This window comes from Littorina saxatilis, linkage group LG9 (genome assembly GCF_037325665.1).
Source record: "Littorina saxatilis isolate snail1 linkage group LG9, US_GU_Lsax_2.0, whole genome shotgun sequence".
Lineage (NCBI taxonomy): Eukaryota > Metazoa > Mollusca > Gastropoda > Littorinimorpha > Littorinidae > Littorina > Littorina saxatilis.
The window spans coordinates 1,808,019-1,829,392 of NC_090253.1; the positions used below are offsets into that span (position 1 = coordinate 1,808,019).

General features: G+C 39.2%; 1 protein-coding gene across 1 annotated transcript in view; it reads right to left on the bottom strand.

Moving 5' to 3' along the window:
* Window positions 1-21,285, bottom strand: part of LOC138975050 (glyoxalase domain-containing protein 4-like) — a 23,842-nt gene extending 2,557 nt beyond the window's left edge. Inside the window, exons 1-7 of the mRNA XM_070347701.1 lie at window positions 21,086-21,285; window positions 12,699-12,748; window positions 10,783-10,903; window positions 9,130-9,268; window positions 8,695-8,745; window positions 7,061-7,140; window positions 1,214-1,300 (exon numbers count right to left, since the gene is read on the bottom strand). Of these exons, the coding sequence (XP_070203802.1) occupies window positions 1,214-1,300; window positions 7,061-7,140; window positions 8,695-8,745; window positions 9,130-9,268; window positions 10,783-10,903; window positions 12,699-12,748; window positions 21,086-21,175 (618 nt within the window). The 5' untranslated portion in view covers window positions 21,176-21,285. The remainder of the gene's footprint in view (window positions 1-1,213; window positions 1,301-7,060; window positions 7,141-8,694; window positions 8,746-9,129; window positions 9,269-10,782; window positions 10,904-12,698; window positions 12,749-21,085) is intronic.
* Between the last annotated feature and the right edge of the window lie 89 nt (window positions 21,286-21,374).

A 21,374-nucleotide genomic window follows, 5' to 3' on the forward strand; every position in this document is an offset into this window, starting at 1 on the left:
TTATTCATAACATCATGACAGGTCTGAGTATTATTCATAACATCATGACAGGTCCGAGTATTATTCATAACATCATGACAGGTCTGAGTATTATTCATAACATCATGACAGGTCCGAGTATTATTCACAACATCATGACAGGTCTGAGTATTATTCATAACATCATGACAGGTCTGAGTATTATTCATAAAATCATGATTCATGTCTGAGTATTATTCATAAAATCATGATTCATGTCTGAGTATTATTCATAACATCATGACAGGTCTGAGTATTATTCATAAAATCATGATTCATGTCTGAGTATTATTCATAACATCATGACAGGTCTGAGTATTATTCATAAAATCATGATTCATGTCTGAGTATTATTCATAACATCATGACAGGTCTGAGTATTATTCATAAAATCATGATTCATGTCTGAGTATTATTCATAACATCATGACAGGTCTGAGTATTATTCATAAAATCATGATTCATGTCTGAGTATTATTCATAACATCATGATTCATGTGCCATGAGGTACCTGCTCATGTGCCTGCTAAGGTAGACTAAGAATTGTTTTTTAATCAGCATTGATGGTTAGTATGACAGGTATTGAGGTAACCTCAGCAACGAAAGCTGTTTTACAACAGTGTTCTCCTCCCACACCGAAACAGCACATTTTTTTTTATTGGGAATGTTGTTGTAAATATGACACACGTGCACTCATTCCGCCAAATAATGCAGAGCTGGAAAACTCAAACAAACTTTATCGACAACATCAAAAGAGAATAATTTATTGCCTGTATAAAAATTAACATTCTATTTTACAGCAACAATTGATATTTCTTGTACCAAATAATTTTGGTGTAATTTAGCTAATAAAGTAAAGCACCCTGCAGCTGTTGCGTGTTGAATAATGAAAATTATAAATGATAATATTATGCTGTGAAGCAGATGTTGTATTCTTGTGCTAGAAACTTCTATGTCATTATGTTAGACTAGCCTATTGTTATTCAATATTGTGGGGGCACTGCACAAGTGGTGACTCCGGTGGCTGAATGTGTGATTGTTCAGCCACAATGTAATTTCTGTTTTGAGATTAAAAAAACAATATATATTATTATAAGGTTATATTACAAAGCATAGAGAGCACAGACTGATTCTGTGGGAAGCGCTATAGATTTGCCTTCTTTATAATTATTGTGATAAATCATAATTGGAATACCTGTTTCCTGGGGCAAGCGAAAGCAACCCTCCCAGAAGCTGTCGCATGGTCGACCTCTTGTCCAATATCAACCAACTCCAACTTGCACTGAAGAATAAACACGCACACTTAATTGTGTATTAGCAAACATGAGGTTGTGAAATAGACGTTTTCCGAAACTAACGTTCTCTACCCACACAGAACAGATGTACTGACAATAGATGTACTGACAATAGATGTACTGACAATAGATGTACTGACAGAGTTATTTTCAAAAATCGTCTATTGTAAACAAAAGCCTGAAAGCATTCTAAAGTTTAGGTAACGGCTTAAACCGTCAATTGAATGACCACCCTATGGCACAAGTACCAATCAGACTCCAAGTAAAGCCAATATTCTCCTAGTAAAGGTAATAATATAACAGTACCTGGATCATGACCGAAAATGTGCACATGAGCTTCAAACAAACAAAAAAACCAAAGTGACAGTTTGAAATTATGGTGTGTTTTTTTTACCTATCTGCCTAACACCCACAGAAATGTCTGTGATTAATTGCAATGCATCCTTTCCCCTGATTCCATTCTGTCTTTAAAGGAAAACATCCGTCTCCAGGAGACAAAACCTTACTGAAGTAGAAGGCCACAGAGATAAATTTAGCGTTGCCAGCAGCATCGGATGTAGTACAGTGGAACCCCCCTTTCAAGACCCCCCGTTTTAAGACTCCCTCCTTTTTAAGACCTTGTTTTCTCAGACTTTCTGTTCATAACCTCTGTAAAATTACCCCCGTTTTAAGACTCCCTCCTTTTTAAGACCTTGTTTTCTCAGACTTTCTGTTCATAACCTCTGTAAAATGACCCCCATTTTAAGACTCCCTCCTTTTTAAGACCTTGTTTTCTCAGACTTTCTGTTCATAACCTCTGTAAAATTACCCCCGTTTTAAGACTCCCTCCTTTTTAAGACCTTGTTTTCTCAGACTTTCTGTTCATAACCTCTGTAAAATTACCCCCGTTTTAAGACTCCCTCCTTTTTATGACCTTGTTTTCTCAGACTTTCTGTTCATAACCTCTGTAAAATTACCCCCGTTTTAAGACTCCCTCCTTTTTATGACCTTGTTTTCTCAGACTTTCTGTTCATAACCTCTGTAAAATTACCCCCGTTTTAAGACTCCCTCCTTTTTAAGACCTTGTTTTCTCAGACTTTCTGTTCATAACCTCTGTAAAATTACCCCCGTTTTAAGACTCCCTCCTTTTTATGACCTTGTTTTCTCAGACTTTCTGTTCATAACCTCTGTAAAATTACCCCCGTTTTAAGACTCCCTCCTTTTTATGACCTTGTTTTCTCAGACTTTCTGTTCATAACCTCTGTAAAATTACCCCCGTTTTAAGACTCCCTCCTTTTTATGACCTTGTTTTCTCAGACTTTCTGTTCATAACCTCTGTAAAATTACCCCCGTTTTAAGACTCCCTCCCTTTTATGACCTTGTTTTCTCAGACTTTCTGTTCATAACCTCTGTAAAATTACCCCCGTTTTAAGACTCCCTCCTTTTTATGACCTTGTTTTCTCAGACTTTCTGTTCATAACCTCTGTAAAATTACCCCCGTTTTAAGACTCCCTCCTTTTTATGACCTTGTTTTCTCAGACTTTCTGTTCATAACCTCTGTAAAATTACCCCCGTTTTAAGACTCCCTCCTTTTTATGACCTTGTTTTCTCAGACTTTCTGTTCATAACCTCTGTAAAATTACCCCCGTTTTAAGACTCCCTCCTTTTTATGACCTTGTTTTCTCAGACTTTCTGTTCATAACCTCTGTAAAATTACCCCCGTTTTAAGACTCCCTCCTTTTTATGACCTTGTTTTCTCAGACTTTCTGTTCATAACCTCTGTAAAATTACCCCCGTTTTAAGACTCCCTCCTTTTTATGACCTTGTTTTCTCAGACTTTCTGTTCATAACCTCTGTAAAATTACCCCCGTTTTAAGACTCCCTCCTTTTTAAGACCTTGTTTTCTCAGACTTTCTGTTCATAACCTCTGTAAAATTACCCCCGTTTTAAGACTCCCTCCTTTTTAAGACCTTGTTTTCTCAGACTTTCTGTTCATAACCTCTGTAAAATTACCCCCGTTTTAAGACTCCCTCCTTTTTAAGACCTTGTTTTCTCAGACTTTCTGTTCATAACCTCTGTAAAATTACCCCCGTTTTAAGACTCCCTCCTTTTTATGACCTTGTTTTCTCAGACTTTCTGTTCATAACCTCTGTAAAATTACCCCCGTTTTAAGACTCCCTCCTTTTTATGACCTTGTTTTCTCAGACTTTCTGTTCATAACCTCTGTAAAATTACCCCCGTTTTAAGACTCCCTCCTTTTTATGACCTTGTTTTCTCAGACTTTCTGTTCATAACCTCTGTAAAATTACCCCCGTTTTAAGACTCCCTCCTTTTTATGACCTTGTTTTCTCAGACTTTCTGTTCATAACCTCTGTAAAATTACCCCCGTTTTAAGACTCCCTCCTTTTTATGACCTTGTTTTCTCAGACTTTCTGTTCATAACCTCTGTAAAATTACCCCCGTTTTAAGACTCCCTCCTTTTTATGACCTTGTTTTCTCAGACTTTCTGTTCATAACCTCTGTAAAATTACCCCCGTTTTAAGACTCCCTCCTTTTTATGACCTTGTTTTCTCAGACTTTCTGTTCATAACCTCTGTAAAATTACCCCCGTTTTAAGACTCCCTCCTTTTTATGACCTTGTTTTCTCAGACTTTCTGTTCATAACCTCTGTAAAATTACCCCCGTTTTAAGACTCCCTCCTTTTTATGACCTTGTTTTCTCAGACTTTCTGTTCATAACCTCTGTAAAATTACCCCCGTTTTAAGACTCCCTCCTTTTTATGACCTTGTTTTCTCAGACTTTCTGTTCATAACCTCTGTAAAATTACCCCCGTTTTAAGACTCCCTCCTTTTTATGACCTTGTTTTCTCAGACTTTCTGTTCATAACCTCTGTAAAATTACCCCCGTTTTAAGACTCCCTCCTTTTTATGACCTTGTTTTCTCAGACTTTCTGTTCATAACCTCTGTAAAATTACCCCCGTTTTAAGACTCCCTCCTTTTTAAGACCTTGTTTTCTCAGACTTTCTGTTCATAACCTCTGTAAAATTACCCCCGTTTTAAGACTCCCTCCTTTTTAAGACCTTGTTTTCTCAGACTTTCTGTTCATAACCTCTGTAAAATTACCCCCGTTTTAAGACTCCCTCCTTTTTAAGACCTTGTTTTCTCAGACTTTCTGTTCATAACCTCTGTAAAATTACCCCCGTTTTAAGACTCCCTCCTTTTTATGACCTTGTTTTCTCAGACTTTCTGTTCATAACCTCTGTAAAATTACCCCCGTTTTAAGACTCCCTCCTTTTTATGACCTTGTTTTCTCAGACTTTCTGTTCATAACCTCTGTAAAATTACCCCCGTTTTAAGACTCCCTCCTTTTTATGACCTTGTTTTCTCAGACTTTCTGTTCATAACCTCTGTAAAATTACCCCCGTTTTAAGACTCCCTCCTTTTTATGACCTTGTTTTCTCAGACTTTCTGTTCATAACCTCTGTAAAATTACCCCCGTTTTAAGACTCCCTCCTTTTTATGACCTTGTTTTCTCAGACTTTCTGTTCATAACCTCTGTAAAATTACCCCCGTTTTAAGACTCCCTCCTTTTTATGACCTTGTTTTCTCAGACTTTCTGTTCATAACCTCTGTAAAATTACCCCCGTTTTAAGACTCCCTCCTTTTTATGACCTTGTTTTCTCAGACTTTCTGTTCATAACCTCTGTAAAATTACCCCCGTTTTAAGACTCCCTCCTTTTTATGACCTTGTTTTCTCAGACTTTCTGTTCATAACCTCTGTAAAATTACCCCCGTTTTAAGACTCCCTCCTTTTTATGACCTTGTTTTCTCAGACTTTCTGTTCATAACCTCTGTAAAATTACCCCCGTTTTAAGACTCCCTCCTTTTTATGACCTTGTTTTCTCAGACTTTCTGTTCATAACCTCTGTAAAATTACCCCCGTTTTAAGACTCCCTCCTTTTTATGACCTTGTTTTCTCAGACTTTCTGTTCATAACCTCTGTAAAATTACCCCCGTTTTAAGACTCCCTCCTTTTTATGACCTTGTTTTCTCAGACTTTCTGTTCATAACCTCTGTAAAATTACCCCCGTTTTAAGACTCCCTCCTTTTTATGACCTTGTTTTCTCAGACTTTCTGTTCATAACCTCTGTAAAATTACCCCCGTTTTAAGACTCCCTCCTTTTTATGACCTTGTTTTCTCAGACTTTCTGTTCATAACCTCTGTAAAATTACCCCCGTTTTAAGACTCCCTCCTTTTTATGACCTTGTTTTCTCAGACTTTCTGTTCATAACCTCTGTAAAATTACCCCCGTTTTAAGACTCCCTCCTTTTTATGACCTTGTTTTCTCAGACTTTCTGTTCATAACCTCTGTAAAATTACCCCCGTTTTAAGACTCCCTCCTTTTTAAGACCTTGTTTTCTCAGACTTTCTGTTCATAACCTCTGTAAAATTACCCCCGTTTTAAGACTCCCTCCTTTTTAAGACCTTGTTTTCTCAGACTTTCTGTTCATAACCTCTGTAAAATTACCCCCGTTTTAAGACTCCCTCCTTTTTAAGACCTTGTTTTCTCAGACTTTCTGTTCATAACCTCTGTAAAATTACCCCCCGTTTTAAGACTCCCTCCTTTTTAAGACCTTGTTTTCTCAGACTTTCTGTTCATAACCTCTGTAAAATTACCCCCGTTTTAAGACTCCCTCCTTTTTAAGACCTTGTTTTCTCAGACTTTCTGTTCATAACCTCTGTAAAATTACCCCCGTTTTAAGACTCCCTCCTTTTTAAGACCTTGTTTTCTCAGACTTTCTGTTCATAACCTCTGTAAAATTACCCCCGTTTTAAGACTCCCTCCTTTTTAAGACCTTGTTTTCTCAGACTTTCTGTTCATAACCTCTGTAAAGTTACCCCCGTTTTAAGACTCCCTCCTTTTTAAGACCTTGTTTTCTCAGACTTTCTGTTCATAACCTCTGTAAAATTACCCCCGTTTTAAGACTCCCTCCTTTTTAAGACCTTGTTTTCTCAGACTTTCTGTTCATAACCTCTGTAAAATTACCCCCGTTTTAAGACTCCCTCCTTTTTAAGACCTTGTTTTCTCAGACTTTCTGTTCATAACCTCTGTAAAATTACCCCCGTTTTAAGACTCCCTCCTTTTTAAGACCTTGTTTTCTCAGACTTTCTGTTCATAACCTCTGTAAAATTACCCCCGTTTTAAGACTCCCTCCTTTTTAAGACCTTGTTTTCTCAGACTTTCTGTTCATAACCTCTGTAAAATTACCCCCGTTTTAAGACTCCCTCCTTTTTAAGACCTTGTTTTCTCAGACTTTCTGTTCATAACCTCTGTAAAATTACCCCCGTTTTAAGACTCCCTCCTTTTTAAGACCTTGTTTTCTCAGACTTTCTGTTCATAACCTCTGTAAAATTACCCCCGTTTTAAGACTCCCTCCTTTTTAAGACCTTGTTTTCTCAGACTTTCTGTTCATAACCTCTGTAAAATTACCCCCGTTTTAAGACTCCCTCCTTTTTAAGACCTTGTTTTCTCAGACTTTCTGTTCATAACCTCTGTAAAATTACCCCCGTTTTAAGACTCCCTCCTTTTTAAGACCCGATTTTCTCAGATTTCTGGAGGTCTTAAAAGGGAGGATTCCACTGTTCAGGCACGAGAAAACAGAGCTACATCTTATCCTGCAACTTCCTTGTCTTGCTACCCCTTATCCTACCCCCACATGACAGAACATCCAATACGGCTGACACAATGAACATGTTATCAACCTACCTGATCATTCCCAAACCCAAGCAAGGCAGTTTTGTCTTCTTTAGAGAACACATCCATCCCACACAGTTTGTTCCAGTATTCTGCAAAATATCGGCAATAACTTGCATTACCAATACACACATAGCTTTGCACAGCTGTAAAAGATTGAGATCTACTGGAAAAAACAACAACAGAATACCAGGTGATTGTATGCCATTATATATCGCTACATACAAACTGCTTTTAAATGAAATATTTCCAAGAACATAAATCAGGACAAATTAGATTTAACAATCAGAAATCGCACACAAAGCTGCAAGTCACTGTATTAATGAGTAACAAGAAGAGCAAACGCTCGATCGAGTCACTTTCGCAGTTCTGAATATTATATGAGGCATCAGATGGACAGGAAGAAATTGGTATTCACAACACAATGAGTCACGTTCACATAAAATTTGAGCCCGGTCACTTTTATAGTTTCCGAGAAAAGCCCAACGTTAAGTTGTGTGTTGCCGAACAGAAAAGGCTAGTTATCTCCCTTGTTTTTCTGATAACGTTCGTAAAAGGCTACAGATGTAAATACTTTGATGTAAAGAATAATCCTACAAAGTTTCAATCACATCCGATGAACTTTGTCAAAGATATAAAATGTCTAATTTTTCCTTTGACGCTGACCTGTGACCTTGAAAAAGGTCAAAGGTCAACGAAACCATCGTTAAAGTGTAGAGGTCATTGGAGGTCACGACTAAACAAAATATGAGCCCGATCGCTTTGATAGTTTCCGAGAAAAGATATAAAATGTCTAATTTTTCCTTTGACGCTGACCTGTGACCTTGAAAAAGGTCAAAGGTCAACGAAACCATCGTTAAAGTGGAGAGGTCATTGGAGGTCACGACTAAACAAAATATGAGCCCGATCGCTTTGATAGTTTCCGAGAAAAGTCCAACGTTAAGGTGGTGTCTACGGACGGCCGGCTGGCCAGACGGCCGGCCGGCCGGCCGGCCGGACAGACTAACACTGACCGATTACATAGAGTCACTTTTTCTCAAGTGACTCAAAAATGGATGATGTCAACAGTGTTCACGTTCAAAATTGCCCATTCCATTAAAACCCATTCATGGTGACATTCTGAAATTTTAGTTATTTCAGTTTACAGACGATGTTTATGTACAAATGGAACTGTAGATCGAACCTCAAGATTTATACGTGCGGTTATCTTTTGAACCCACCAAAAGTTTTAGTAGAATCTCTTCTCTCTGCTTTAATTCTACTCTCCAATTGTTCCTTTTACTACCTGTAACCGTGTGCCGAAACACTACGATCACCTCGGGAAGCGAAGTGCAATCAAACAGGATTGAAAATGTTAGGGCTAATTTCTTAGCCCTATAAAAACTGTTATGCAAACCCGAAGGTTTCCATGAACATACAGACAATCGGAAACCACCAGACCCCATCACAAACAGAATTCTAAAATCCACTGGTGTTGACTTTTAAAGGCCAACAACTCGGGTGCAGAGTCTGCTGTGAAAGGAGCGGTAGCCTCCCCTGTCACATACCTCAAGTGTGTTCATTCAAGCTGCACATATTTTTGTATCCATTTTCATTTTCATTTAGCTGACTGACGCTTTACTTACTGTTAATGATAGGATACTTACCAATAGATTTGGAGAGGTTTGAACAGGACAAAGACACTTTCTGAACAGGATCTGCAAAATTAAAAGTAGTGTTATTCTTTTCACTCACAATAGCTCTTTTGAACCAACATGTTTTCTTTCACATTTTTATGCAACACTTAATTGCTGGGATTTTAGAAAGGGATTTCGCCCAGTCAAATCGAATGTAAGCGAGCGGTTACTTAAGGCAACATTTTATAACCCAAATTGGGTTTTTTTCACAGCATGACCCACTCACAAACATAATACAAAAAAACAACTATCATCAACACAGATACATGTTTAACCACAGCATTACAACAATAACAAATGTTTGATCAAAATAAATACACTAAAAAATTTGTTTTATGGTCTATGTTAAATGTTTAAAACACTCTCGTACACAAAACACGTCTGGAACGGTTGGCAAATACATACCCCCAGACACTTTCTCTGGCGCCACAAAGAACTTGTAGCCATCAGGGGACTGAAGCACAGAGACGCCGTTCTCCTCTGTCACAGGATAGTTGGCCTTTTTTGCTCTCTCCAGAACTTCTGATGAGCTGATGGTGATACCCTGCATTCAAAACATTGACCATGACATTGAAGCATTGTTGATGAGTAACTTCCTTATGGGCACTGATTTCAGAGATAAAAATCCTTTTTAACCAATGCACACACAGACCTCGGGAACCCCAGTTTTGCACTTGGAGTATTCTCCAACAAACCTGGTGTATCTTCAGAAAAATGAGCATACTCCACACTGTATTTGAACATCCATGATTCAAACATGCTTCCCACGCATCCGTTGCACCGTTACTTAAGTTTACCAAAACATTTAAAACAAATGCTTCTCTCAATATTTACTGACAAAAACTGTTACCATGTGTCAAAATACTGGATTGGCTTCGAGATGCGCTTGTGATGAAAAGTAGTCTAGGAACTTTTCTTGTTTTGTTTTTTTTCTCCACGGACCGTAGTGATCGTATTGTAGACAATCATGCCTACAAAACACGGCAAAATCGTATGGGTTCCCAGGTCTGCACATACACACACACCCTAATGTACACACACACAAATACACACTCACCCTAATGTACACACACAACAAGGGCGGATCAATTCACTTTGGAGGGGGGGGTTACAAAATGACTGCGAAGATACAAGTTGACGGCGCCGAAGGCGCCTAAGCCTCTAGGGGGGTCCGGGGGCATGCCCCCCCGAAAATTTTTTTTATCCAAAGAAGCAAAATAGAGCTATCTGGTGCATCCTGAGCCAATAAATTACCTCTTTTTTGGGGGGTGGGGGGGTTACGTAACCCGTGTAACCCCCCCCCCAGATCCGCCCTTGCACAAATACACACTCACCCTAATGTACACACACACAAATACACACTCACATCTAAACAGCAACTTCTAACTCCTTAATTGGGTTAAAAATAAGGCAGGTTAATAATAATAATAATAACATTTATATAGCGCTAAATCAAAAACTTTCGTTAAAATAAGGCTTGCTCTAAGCGCTTGACATCTAAACTAAAACGTCATTCACACTCTTTACAATGATGTACAAGAACTTCATGTCACACTCTTTCATTCAGTATAGCACCATTCACACAGTTGTTATTCTGTACAAGACAATAAGTTAGTCTAACATTTAGAATGTTCATAAGATGAAAACAAGAGAAAACCAGACTGATTAAAACAACTGCTTAGTGCTAACAAAGCATGAATCTTAATAACGTAATACATGTTTAACTGTTAAGACCATAAAAAAAACCTATATGCTAAAATAACTTCGAACTTTTAAGAACTTCTTATAAGATACACAGCACATCTAGATAAACACCAGAATGATAAAACAAAAGGCAACTCGTTAAAACTATTAAATGCATCAATGTCTAAAACACGAAAGACTCAAATATAAGATACACAATTCTCTAGAAGGTTAAATGTCCTGAAGTTTCCATTTTTCAATCCGGATGTGATTTGGACTTCAAACTTCAGTTTACAGTAACTAAGTAGCCGAAAGGCTGTTATATTTCAATAGCTCAAGCTACAAAGACGACTGCACTCCTAAGCAAAAACTTACTCTGAAATCATCACCAAGACGGTAGGAACCAATGCCGTAGTTGTAGGTCAGTTCAATGACAAAGTGATTGTCTTCTGGGCCATATCCCACCATGGATTTGCTCCATTTACCATCATATGGACTGCAATAAAGAATAACAAATGAAAATAATAATAAATAAAATGTGCTACATATTTTTCCAGAACAAAATAACGTATAAAATGTACTGACCAATCCAAATGTTGTTTGTGTTTTTGGTCAGCACATTTCATTGTTATCTTATTCTCACCTGCAATCTCTTGTTCCTATTATAATTCTCTTCATGGGGCGGGGATATAGCTCAGTTGGTAGCGCGCTGGATTTGTATTCAGTTGGCCGCTGTCAGCGTGAGTTCGATCCCAGGTTCGGCGGAAATTTATTTCAGAGTCAACTTTGTGTGCAGACTCTCTTCGGTGTCCGAACCCTCCCCCCGTGTACACTACATTGGGTGTGCACGTTAAAGATCCCACGATTGACAAAAGGGTCTTTCCTGGCAAAATTGCTTAGGCACAGTTAATAATTGTCTACCTATACCCGTGTGACTTGGAATAATAGGCCGTGAAAGGTAAATATGCGCCGAAATGGCTGCAATCTACTGGCCGTATAAAATTTCATCTCACACGGCATCACTGCAGAGCGCCTAGAACTGTACCCACGGAATATGCGCGATATAAGACTCATTGATTGATTGATTGATTCATGTATTCCAGTTTTGTACGGTGACAATGCCCAACTATAGGACTAGCTGTTTTCCCACTGCAGTAAATACTAGGTAAACACTCCCACGTGAACATGTATCCAAGTTCAGGATAATATTTATGTACATATAGACTGACATATTCTGTGTTTGGTAAAATTAACCTTAACCTTTAACCTCAGTCTACCTTTGTATAGCTTTTCCAAAGATAATGAAATGGGTAATATTACAGTGCACCGTGTGATACCAAAGATAATGAAATGGGTAATATTACAGTGCACCGTGTGATACCAAAGATAATGAAATGGGTAATATTACAGTGCACCGTGTGATACCCAAGCATAACAACTAGAACTAAATAATGTGGACACTTTAGATCACCAAGGCTTTCTACTAACTAGTACCACAACTAATATTAGGCCAAAAAAAAAATAGGTGTGGTTACGGTAACATAGCAAAAAAAAATAGGGTAGGTAGGTAGGCAATCACTTTTTTTTTTTTTTAAACTTTTTTTTCTAATGTGTACAAATTAAACCTACTTGACAGGGAAATAAGTGTGCGACACGGGCGCTTTCGCTTTCATTGCGTTTTTTGTACTCGGTTTTTTTTTTTTTTTTTTTTTTTTTGACAAATGTAATAAAAAGTTATAGGATCGGCCCCTAAAAATAGGGTAGGTCGGGTTACCGTAACCACACCTATTTTTTTTTTAGGCCTTACCGTCTGCCTAGGTTCAAAGAGAACTACATTGTATGTTGGAAAATAACTCTTGAGTCTTTTGAGCTTCATGCCAGTAAATGCAAGTCATCCACCCCCCCCCCCCCCCCCCCTGCAGCCTCATATACCACCCCCCTAAATAACCCAAAAAACAACACCACCAAAATCTTAGTACCAGTTTGACTGATATATGAATACAGTTGTATCTTATGAACCAGAATTGAATTGCTTGTTGTTGTTTCCTTAATAGATTGATTAAGATGAAAACAAAAAAGCATTTTTTTCATCTGACAAATAAATAAAGTGATGTCACTGGCCTGAGATGCAACAATAAGGGTTAACTAAAAATCCCTGAACATTAGGGTTTGATTTCAAAACACACTAATCTTCCCTGTTGCAAAACTATTTGATAATGTGAAAAGTCTACACGGGGGTAACAAATTAAAAGTTTACATTGCATCATACATGTATTATATTCTGAACATACCCATTGCAGGCAGCTTTACATCCTTCGTCAAACTCTTCATGCCGCAGGAACTGCAAAACATCACAGGTACCAGTCTGCATTACATGTATCCAGACCTGTTTACCCCCATAAGTGTTTTGGAGTAATGCTCAGCCCCAAATATAGTAATCCTGGCACAAAAATAGTAATCATCCAGCATTCGTCGCCAATTACAACGCACATGACAACTGCATGTGTCTGCGAAACGCAATCATGCACATATATCCATCATTCACAAACAAAACATATCAGTTTTTGTAGTCATCATAATTTCAAAGAAGATCACATCAAAAGCACATGCATCACTGATTCTTTTTCTTTTGCTCGTAGTAGGCCTTTTTCAGTGTCAGTCAGTGTGTCAAACGCTTCTCTACTGTACTTGCGCTTGCCGAATGAGTGAGGGCGAGACAACACCACTAGAAGGCTCTCCAGCGTCTCATCAGACAGACATGATCTCTGGTCAGTCCTGTGCTTTTTCACCCCATTTTGCCATTGAAAAACACAATGCTAAACATGTGAATTAATTATTTATGAAAATCGTAGTCTTGACACGGATAGCGGAATGGCGTATTTTTTGCAGAAAATCGTAATAAATTACACCAAAATCGTAAGGGTAAACAGGTCTGTGTATCAATTGTGTCCACAAAATTCTGAAATAATCAGGTCTTGAAATGAAGATAATGTCTTAACATGGAAATCTAAACAACGAAGTGACTGTGGTAAGATGAACAAAGTTAAAAAACAAAGGAATACTGTACTCACCAATACAAGAACGAGACAAGACGGTACGAATTTTCGCTTATGGAAGCTTCATCAGGAAAAACAAGAACACAAAAGACAAACCTTGTTCGTTCCGTGTTGCGTCTGCTTTTTGTTGTCTTTTGTGTTCTTGTTTTTCCTGATGAAGCTTCCATAAGCGAAAATTCGTTTATTTAAAGAGATATGAAGACACAATCTGAGAAAGCAAGGCCTGCGTTCAAAGGGGAATTTAGGGGGTCTTTACAAAGGGGGTGTACAGTATTGTGTGTGTGTGTGTGTGTGTGTGTGTGTGTGTGTGTGTGTGTGTGTGTGTGTGTGTGTGTGTGTGTGTGTGTGTGTGTGTGTGTGTGTGTGTGTGTGCGTGCGTGTGTGTGTGTGTGTGTGTGTGTGTTTGTTCCCACAGTATTTAAATAACTGCAAAATTGATCAAATTTCAGTTGTCCCAACACTGACACAGATGTTACAGACATGGTTCAGACTGACACCACAAAGTTTCGTTAAAAACTGCTCTCCCACACCGGTCAATAACTCTTTCATAATGAAAACTCCCTCCGAGCTGAGCGTCAAAGTATTACACCACTAGCGTGCATGACAATGTCATGGACCACTTATAACCAACCACATGAATGAGTCGTGATAAAACTTAAGCCTGCAGTGGTGATCGACACGAGGGGGTGCAGTGGAGATATATATATGTACATATGTGCAGAGGCTTAGGTGGTATATAGCCCTCAAACCCCTGTCAGTGTACCACCAGTTTAAATGTCCATTATGATTAGAGGCCTGTGAAGACGTTCAACAAAACGAGTAGTGTAAGTCAGTCTTGACCCCCAGTCTCTGACCCCCCCCCCCCAACAAAAAAAAACTAACAAAAACTGTGTAGCCGACATGTCCCCACTAAAGTGTAACACACAGGTCATGATCAGTATCCTGAAACTTGTTAAGTTAAAGGCTATGATAGTTACTGCTTGCACATTAGTGATCATCTGTTGGCCAAAATGATGGCACAGTGAAACCTCTATTTTAAGAATTAATCTAAAAATTCTCACTGAATTGAGTCATGTAAGTGACAGGCACACTTCTTCCACTCACATGATGACATAACATCTGCTGTATTTGACAAACCCTTATGATCATGCACCTATAGTCGCCAGGCCTTATATTATGTACCTTATACACTGACCTACTGAGGTGTTAACACACACTAGGTTGGGTATCTAGTACAATGTATGACCTAAAAAGCAGTAATATATGATAATCTCATGTACAGGCACTTGCATTTTCCTTATGAGTAAATAGTATACAGTGCAGTGATACCTGAGCTGCAAAGCCCATCTGATGAGACAGTAAACAAGACACCTCCCAACAAAGCCCATCTGATGAGACAGTAAACAAGACACCTCTCAACAAAGCCCATCTGATGAGACAGTAAACAAGACACCTCCCAACAAAGCCTATCTGATGAGACGGTAAACAGACACCTCCCAACAAAGCCCATCTGATGAGACAGTAAACAAGACACCTCCCAACAAAGCCCATCTGTTGAGACGGTAAACAGACACCTCCCAACAAAGCCCATCTGATGAGACAGTAAACAAGACACCTAGCTCCCAACAAAGCCCATCTGTTGAGACGGTAAACAGACACCTCCCAACAAAACCCATCTGATGAGACAGTAAACAAGACACCTCCCAACAAAGCCCATCTGATGAGACAGTAAACAAGACACCTCCCAACAAAGCCCATCTGTTGAGACGGTAAACAGACACCTCCCAACAAAGCCCATCTGATGAGACAGTAAACAAGACACCTCTCAACAAAGCCCATCTGATGAGACAGTAAACAAGACACCTCCCAACAAAGCCCATCTGTTGAGACGGTAAACAGACACCTCCCAACAAAGCCCATCTGATGAGACAGTAAACAAGACACCTCTCAACAAAGCCCATCTGATGAGACAGTAAACAAGACACCTCCCAACAAAGCCCATCTGATGAGACAGTAAACAAGACACCTCCCAACAAAGCCTATCTGATGAGACGGTAAACAAGACACCTCCCAACAAAGCCCATCTGATGAGACAGTAAACAAGACACCTCCCAACAAAGCCCATCTGATGAGACAGTAAACAAGACACCTAGCTCCCAACAAAGCCCATCTGATGAGACGGTAAACAGACACCTCCCAACAAAGCCCATCTGATGAGACAGTAAACAAGACACCTCCCAACAAAGCCCATCTGATGAGACAGTAAACAAGACACCTCCCAACAAAGCCCATCTGATGAGACAGTAAACAAGACACCTCCCAACAAAGCCTATCTGATGAGACGGTAAACAAGACACCTCCCAACAAAGCCCATCTGATGAGACAGTAAACAAGACACCTCCCAACAAAGCCCATCTGATGAGACAGTAAACAAGACACCTCCCAACAAAGCCCATCTGATGACAGTAAACAAGACACCTCCCAACAAAGGACAATTTCTGCTTTAACGGACCCTTTGTATTATCATTATACAGGACCAAAATATACCTGTCATCACACTAGGCCGCCCGGCAAAGCTTGGACACATTTGGCCTGGTAAATCAGTGCGTCTTTTCATCACAGGTACCACTGTACCACTGTGCAAGCACTAACTGACCAGTGTCCCCCTTAACTGGAAACTCTAGGTATGTCACTGTGCCGTGTGACAAAGAAAAATAATGGTCTGTGTTTTCAGTCTCATGCCATAAAATGTATAACCCATCTGACAGGTTTTCATGTCAAAATAAAGCTAAGTTTATTCAACCTCTTTTTTCCCCTTTTCCTTTTCATTACTTGACTCAAGTCCCATCAGCTGACACCTCAGCAGCCTTGTGATTAGAGTTGTGATAACCCAGGTGTGTGCCTGTGTATAAGGTGAATTCAGCCACCTGCACTTATGGCCAAATGACCCAGGTCTAGTTTTATGTGTCACAGTGGTGACGCACTGGGGTGCAAGTGTGAGGTATTAAGGGTCTTTGGGTTTGCCCTTAAAATTGACCTGTGTTCGTCCCAGCCCTGATTCTAACCCTTGACCTGCGGATAACAAGTCCAGTGTCAGTGACTGAGCCAACCAGCCTGGCCTCAGTTTGAGTTTGGTGTGACCAAGTCATAGTGACTGGATTCTGTTTGATGCATGCAATAGTGCTTGCCCTGTGCTTATTACTTGTGTACAAGACGCAAAATACATCCCTGCTCTGAATCCTTACTTTGGTTGAATAACGACACTAAATTGTTTAAGCATGCTGAAGTATTTAAGTCTGACAATACGCCACACTCATGTTGGCATCTCTGGTTTTATTCAAGCTTACTGTTAATTTTAACTTCATTAAAAAAAAAGACATTTTATTAATGACACAAATTAATGTACTTATCTATGCACTGAACCTTGGTCTCATACCAATGAAAGATTGTTATGGATTCAGGCCCAGTTACTTTAATGCACTCTTTGTTGACATGCACTGTAAAAAACAGAAAATGGGGACAAGATATCTTCACCTCCACCTAGAACACTTGAACTGTCGATGTAATCTAAATCCTGGTGAAGTCAACTTGACCTCGCTAAATCCCTCTCAGCCAATAGCTTACTACTATAAGCCCTTGCATAAAGATGAAAGCCAGTTGCCCAGTACTGGGAGAGCATGCATCACGATTGTTCCCCCTTTAAATCATAGAGGACCCGGTAGCTCGGTGGACAGTGAGGTCTTATTAGTACAAATGCCTGGTACTAGTAGTTAGGATGTCGACCTTCCATTTGGAAGGTTCAGGGTCAGAATCCCGGCAGTTTATGAAGCCTGTTGAGATGTTTCTGATCATGCACCCGGGTCAACTTCTGTCCTGACCTGCTAGTGCTCATGCATTCACCTGTGTGTGTGTGTACACACAACGACAAGATTAAATACGCACACAAAAATCCTGTTATCCATGTCCGAGTTTGGTGAGTTATAGTAACATGTATGAAAACATCTATATGATACATCCTTCAAAAATGGAGCATGCATGACTCGAACAGTGGGGAAAAAACAGCTGAACTCAAAAAAGCCACCTCGTGCCACTGAGTGCATGTGGGAGTTGCTGGCCACAACACAGAAGAAGAATATGAGGTACCAGAGCACTGGACATGTGAGGATAGCATAGATCCTCGGGTGGCGGGTTAATTCAATCTAGACTCGACCAGACGCGGTTCAACTTTTATGTGATGACTTAGAAACAGTGTCATTAATGTCATCGCTGCCTCACATGAAGGACCTCGGTATCGACAGAAGTTTAGGTAGAATACAGTGGAACCCCCCTTTTAAGACCTCCAGAAATCTGAACAAATCAGGTCTTAAAAGGGGGGAGTCTTAAAATAGGGATACATCAACAGAGATTGTGAACAGAAAGTCTGAGAAAACAAGGTCTTAAATGGGAGGAAGTCTTGAATGGGGGGTGGTTAGTTGTTCCACAGTACACCTAAATGCTCACACACTTGGGTAGCGCACATTTTGTTGCTGCTTTCTTTCCACTGGGACCGGAAGAGACCGGAAGAGACCGGAAGAGACCAGAAGAGACCGGAAGAGACCAGAACTTCCCAGCAATAGGATTGAAAAGTATCAATCAATCAATCAATCAATGAGTCTTATATCGCGCATATTCCGTGGGTACAGTTCTAGGCGCTCTGCAGTGATGCCGTGTGAGATGAAATTTTATACGGCCAGTAGATTGCATGCAGCCATTTCGGCGCATATTTACCTTTCACGGCCTATTATTCCAAGTCACACGGGTATAGGTAGACAATTATTAACTGTGCCTAAGCAATTTTGCCAGGAAAGACCCTTTTGTCAATCGTGGGATCTTTAACGTGCACACCCAATGTAGTGTACACGGGGGGAGGTTCGGACACCGAAGAGAGTCTGCACACAAAGTTGACTCTGTGAAATAAATTTCCGCCGAACCTGGGATCGAACTCACGCTGACAGCGGCCAACTGAATACAAATCCAGCGCGCTACCAACTGAGCTATATCCCCGCCCCAAGTAATGACATTTATTAATAGCATCTTAGCTGTAGTCTAGTAACCTTTGAACACTTGTTCCTCAGGCGCCATTTGTTGGGGGCGCCATTTGCTAGAATATAGGCAGATAATAAACTATAACCAAACAACAAACAAAGGTTGTTTGCATGAGTTTCTGTACTTTAACACACTTGCCTGTTAAAAAGGCCTACAGCGTTCCGAGAAGATAAGAGCATGCATGTCTAAGCTGATAATTAATATATTTTACTTTTACGCTTTTGAATCAAGTTACACTATAGTATATTTGTATCACTATCTGATTCTGATTAATAGAGAATAAGTTCAGCCTGGAGAAAAATGTATACGTTGAAAAAAAGTTAACAAATTCAATATGTACTAGATTTAAGTGCAGTATCATTTTAACACCAAGCATGGGGGGAAAAACAACTTCTGTGAAAATTAGAGCATGTCCAGTAATTGTGACTTGAAAAGCAAAGTTTTTCTCCTGAAGCATATAATTTCTGAAAAGCAGTCTCATGGCCTCTGACAGTCATGAAGTCATGAATGTAAACATGCAATCTACATTTTCTAAGGATGTATTGTTATCAAACAAAATGATCATGACTCAGCATATGTGTGCTCCCTTACAATTACATAAGTGACACAGTCATCATTAAAGTTCCTAGTGCTATATAAATATTACACTTAACAGGCCCCTGATACAGAATATTTACACTCGTGAGTCTTCATTATCATAGGGTACATGTACCTAGATACTATAAATGTGTACACTGCAATCACCACAGTTGCTTTTTCCTTAACTGCAGTATAATCTCAACACCCTGCACGGGTAAATTAAAAAAAAAAATGACTGCAGTGTAAATTAGAGTTATGTCCAGTAATTGTGACTTGACATGCACATTTGTTCTCTTGAAGCGTAAAATATGATTTTGCAGTTTCATTTAGCCTCTCAGTCATTATAAAGAGTCATAAAGTCCCCATCTCATGAATGTGACCATCTAAATTTCTCTAGGGATGTTGTCAAACCAAAAAGATCATGACTCAGCATATCTCGCAGTGCTCCCTTACACAAGTGACACAGTGATCATCAAAATTCCTACTCCTAGTGCTGTTAATGTTATTGCACTTAACAGGCACTTAATACAGAATATATATAACAAGTTATAAGTCTTCATTATCATAGTCCTACTCTGTATTCGTACACTGCAAGAACCACCATATTTTAGTCATCTTATGTTAATGTGAAATCCTCTCAGTTTCAACTGTACCAACCTCTACCAGGTTCATTCACAGTTCGTTCCTTATGTAAACATCATGAATATCACTGGTGTTTCATGCCTGCACCTTGGAATAGAAATCCATTTCAAAATAACCCAGATAAAGCTGATGTTTGCTTTACTTCCCAGCTGACCTAAATCTAGCGACCTTTTCTTCTTCTTTTTGTTGTTGAGTAAATTAGAGAAATACAACTTCCAAGCAAAACAAAAATTGAGCACTATAACATTTTTTGTTTTCATAAAAAAAATACTGCAAACACCTTGGGTTATGTTCTGTTATATGACAAAATAGAAACACATACATGTACTGCAATTAAAAACTGAATGACAACATCAACTGCATGTTTCTTGTGTCTTTGATTAGGCAAAAAAAAAAAATAGGTCTGTTTACGGTAACCCGACCGACCCTAGTTTTTTCGCGCGACCCTAGACTTTTTTTTGGCATTTGGGAAAAAAAAAAAAAAATCTTGTTTTTTTGGCAAAATAACGTAAAAATATGGTTTTTTGGAAAAAAAAAAAAAATCCCGACCTACCGACCCTATTTTTTTGGCCTATGTTACCGTAAACAGACCTTTTTTTTTTTTGGCCTTACAAGTCACTGAATGACTGATGCGCCCTTATCTAAAGTTCACAGTGTTGTACGTCCTCAAAATATTTAGGGGTACCATACAGATGACTAAAAGAATGGGTCCCCTCTTGAAAAAATTTCAGGGGGGGGGGGGGGGGGGGCAGATGCATTGCTTGTGATTGAAGGCTGCATAAAACTAAAACTACATTGAATGACTTTCACAATTTACTTTTAACTGAAATGAACACTCAGTTATACAAATGAAGAATAACTATTAACATATTTGTTCAAAGTTGTGTTCATCAGCTATTCATCATTTCTAAAATGGTTCAGAAAACATGTGTATTTACTATGAATTATTATTTGTTGACACAATGACAGGTCTACTTTCCATGCCTTGAGTATGCATAAACACTGTCTGAAAAGATGTTAAATGCCTTCCATATAAAAATGAGTACATTTTCATACCTGCTCCCTGAATTATGTGTACATGATGTTTGGTATTGGGAGGCACTGTACCTCCTTTTTATGCGATGTGGAGAACTGACGTTTTTTCAGTCAAAACAAATGACAATTTATGCTGCCAAAGAGTTCAAAGGGTTAACAATTATAACTCTGATAGTGATAGGTATAGATTTCAAGCAGTTAAATGCTGGAAAATAACTGAGTCTGTTAATGTCACATTTATCAACTGCGAGCAAATTTCCACAAGATACCAAGATCCATACCTTCATTCCTAGCACATCTCTGTAAAACTTTGCGGTTTCCGTTCGGTTGCCAACTTTGAAGACAAAATGCAGTGCACGTGCCGTGGCCATGGTTGACGTCCCTGAAGCAGCCGAAGTAGAAACACCACACTGACACAGTCAACACCACAACGGGACAAGACTCGCAGAACGGCCAAACGACACGTACGTTGCAGATGTGTTGTGATGTTGTGTTATCTTCGCCATTCAACCGGAGAGTTTCTTTGCCATAGCATTTACGACGCCGCGTTTGATTGGTTAGAACTATTAC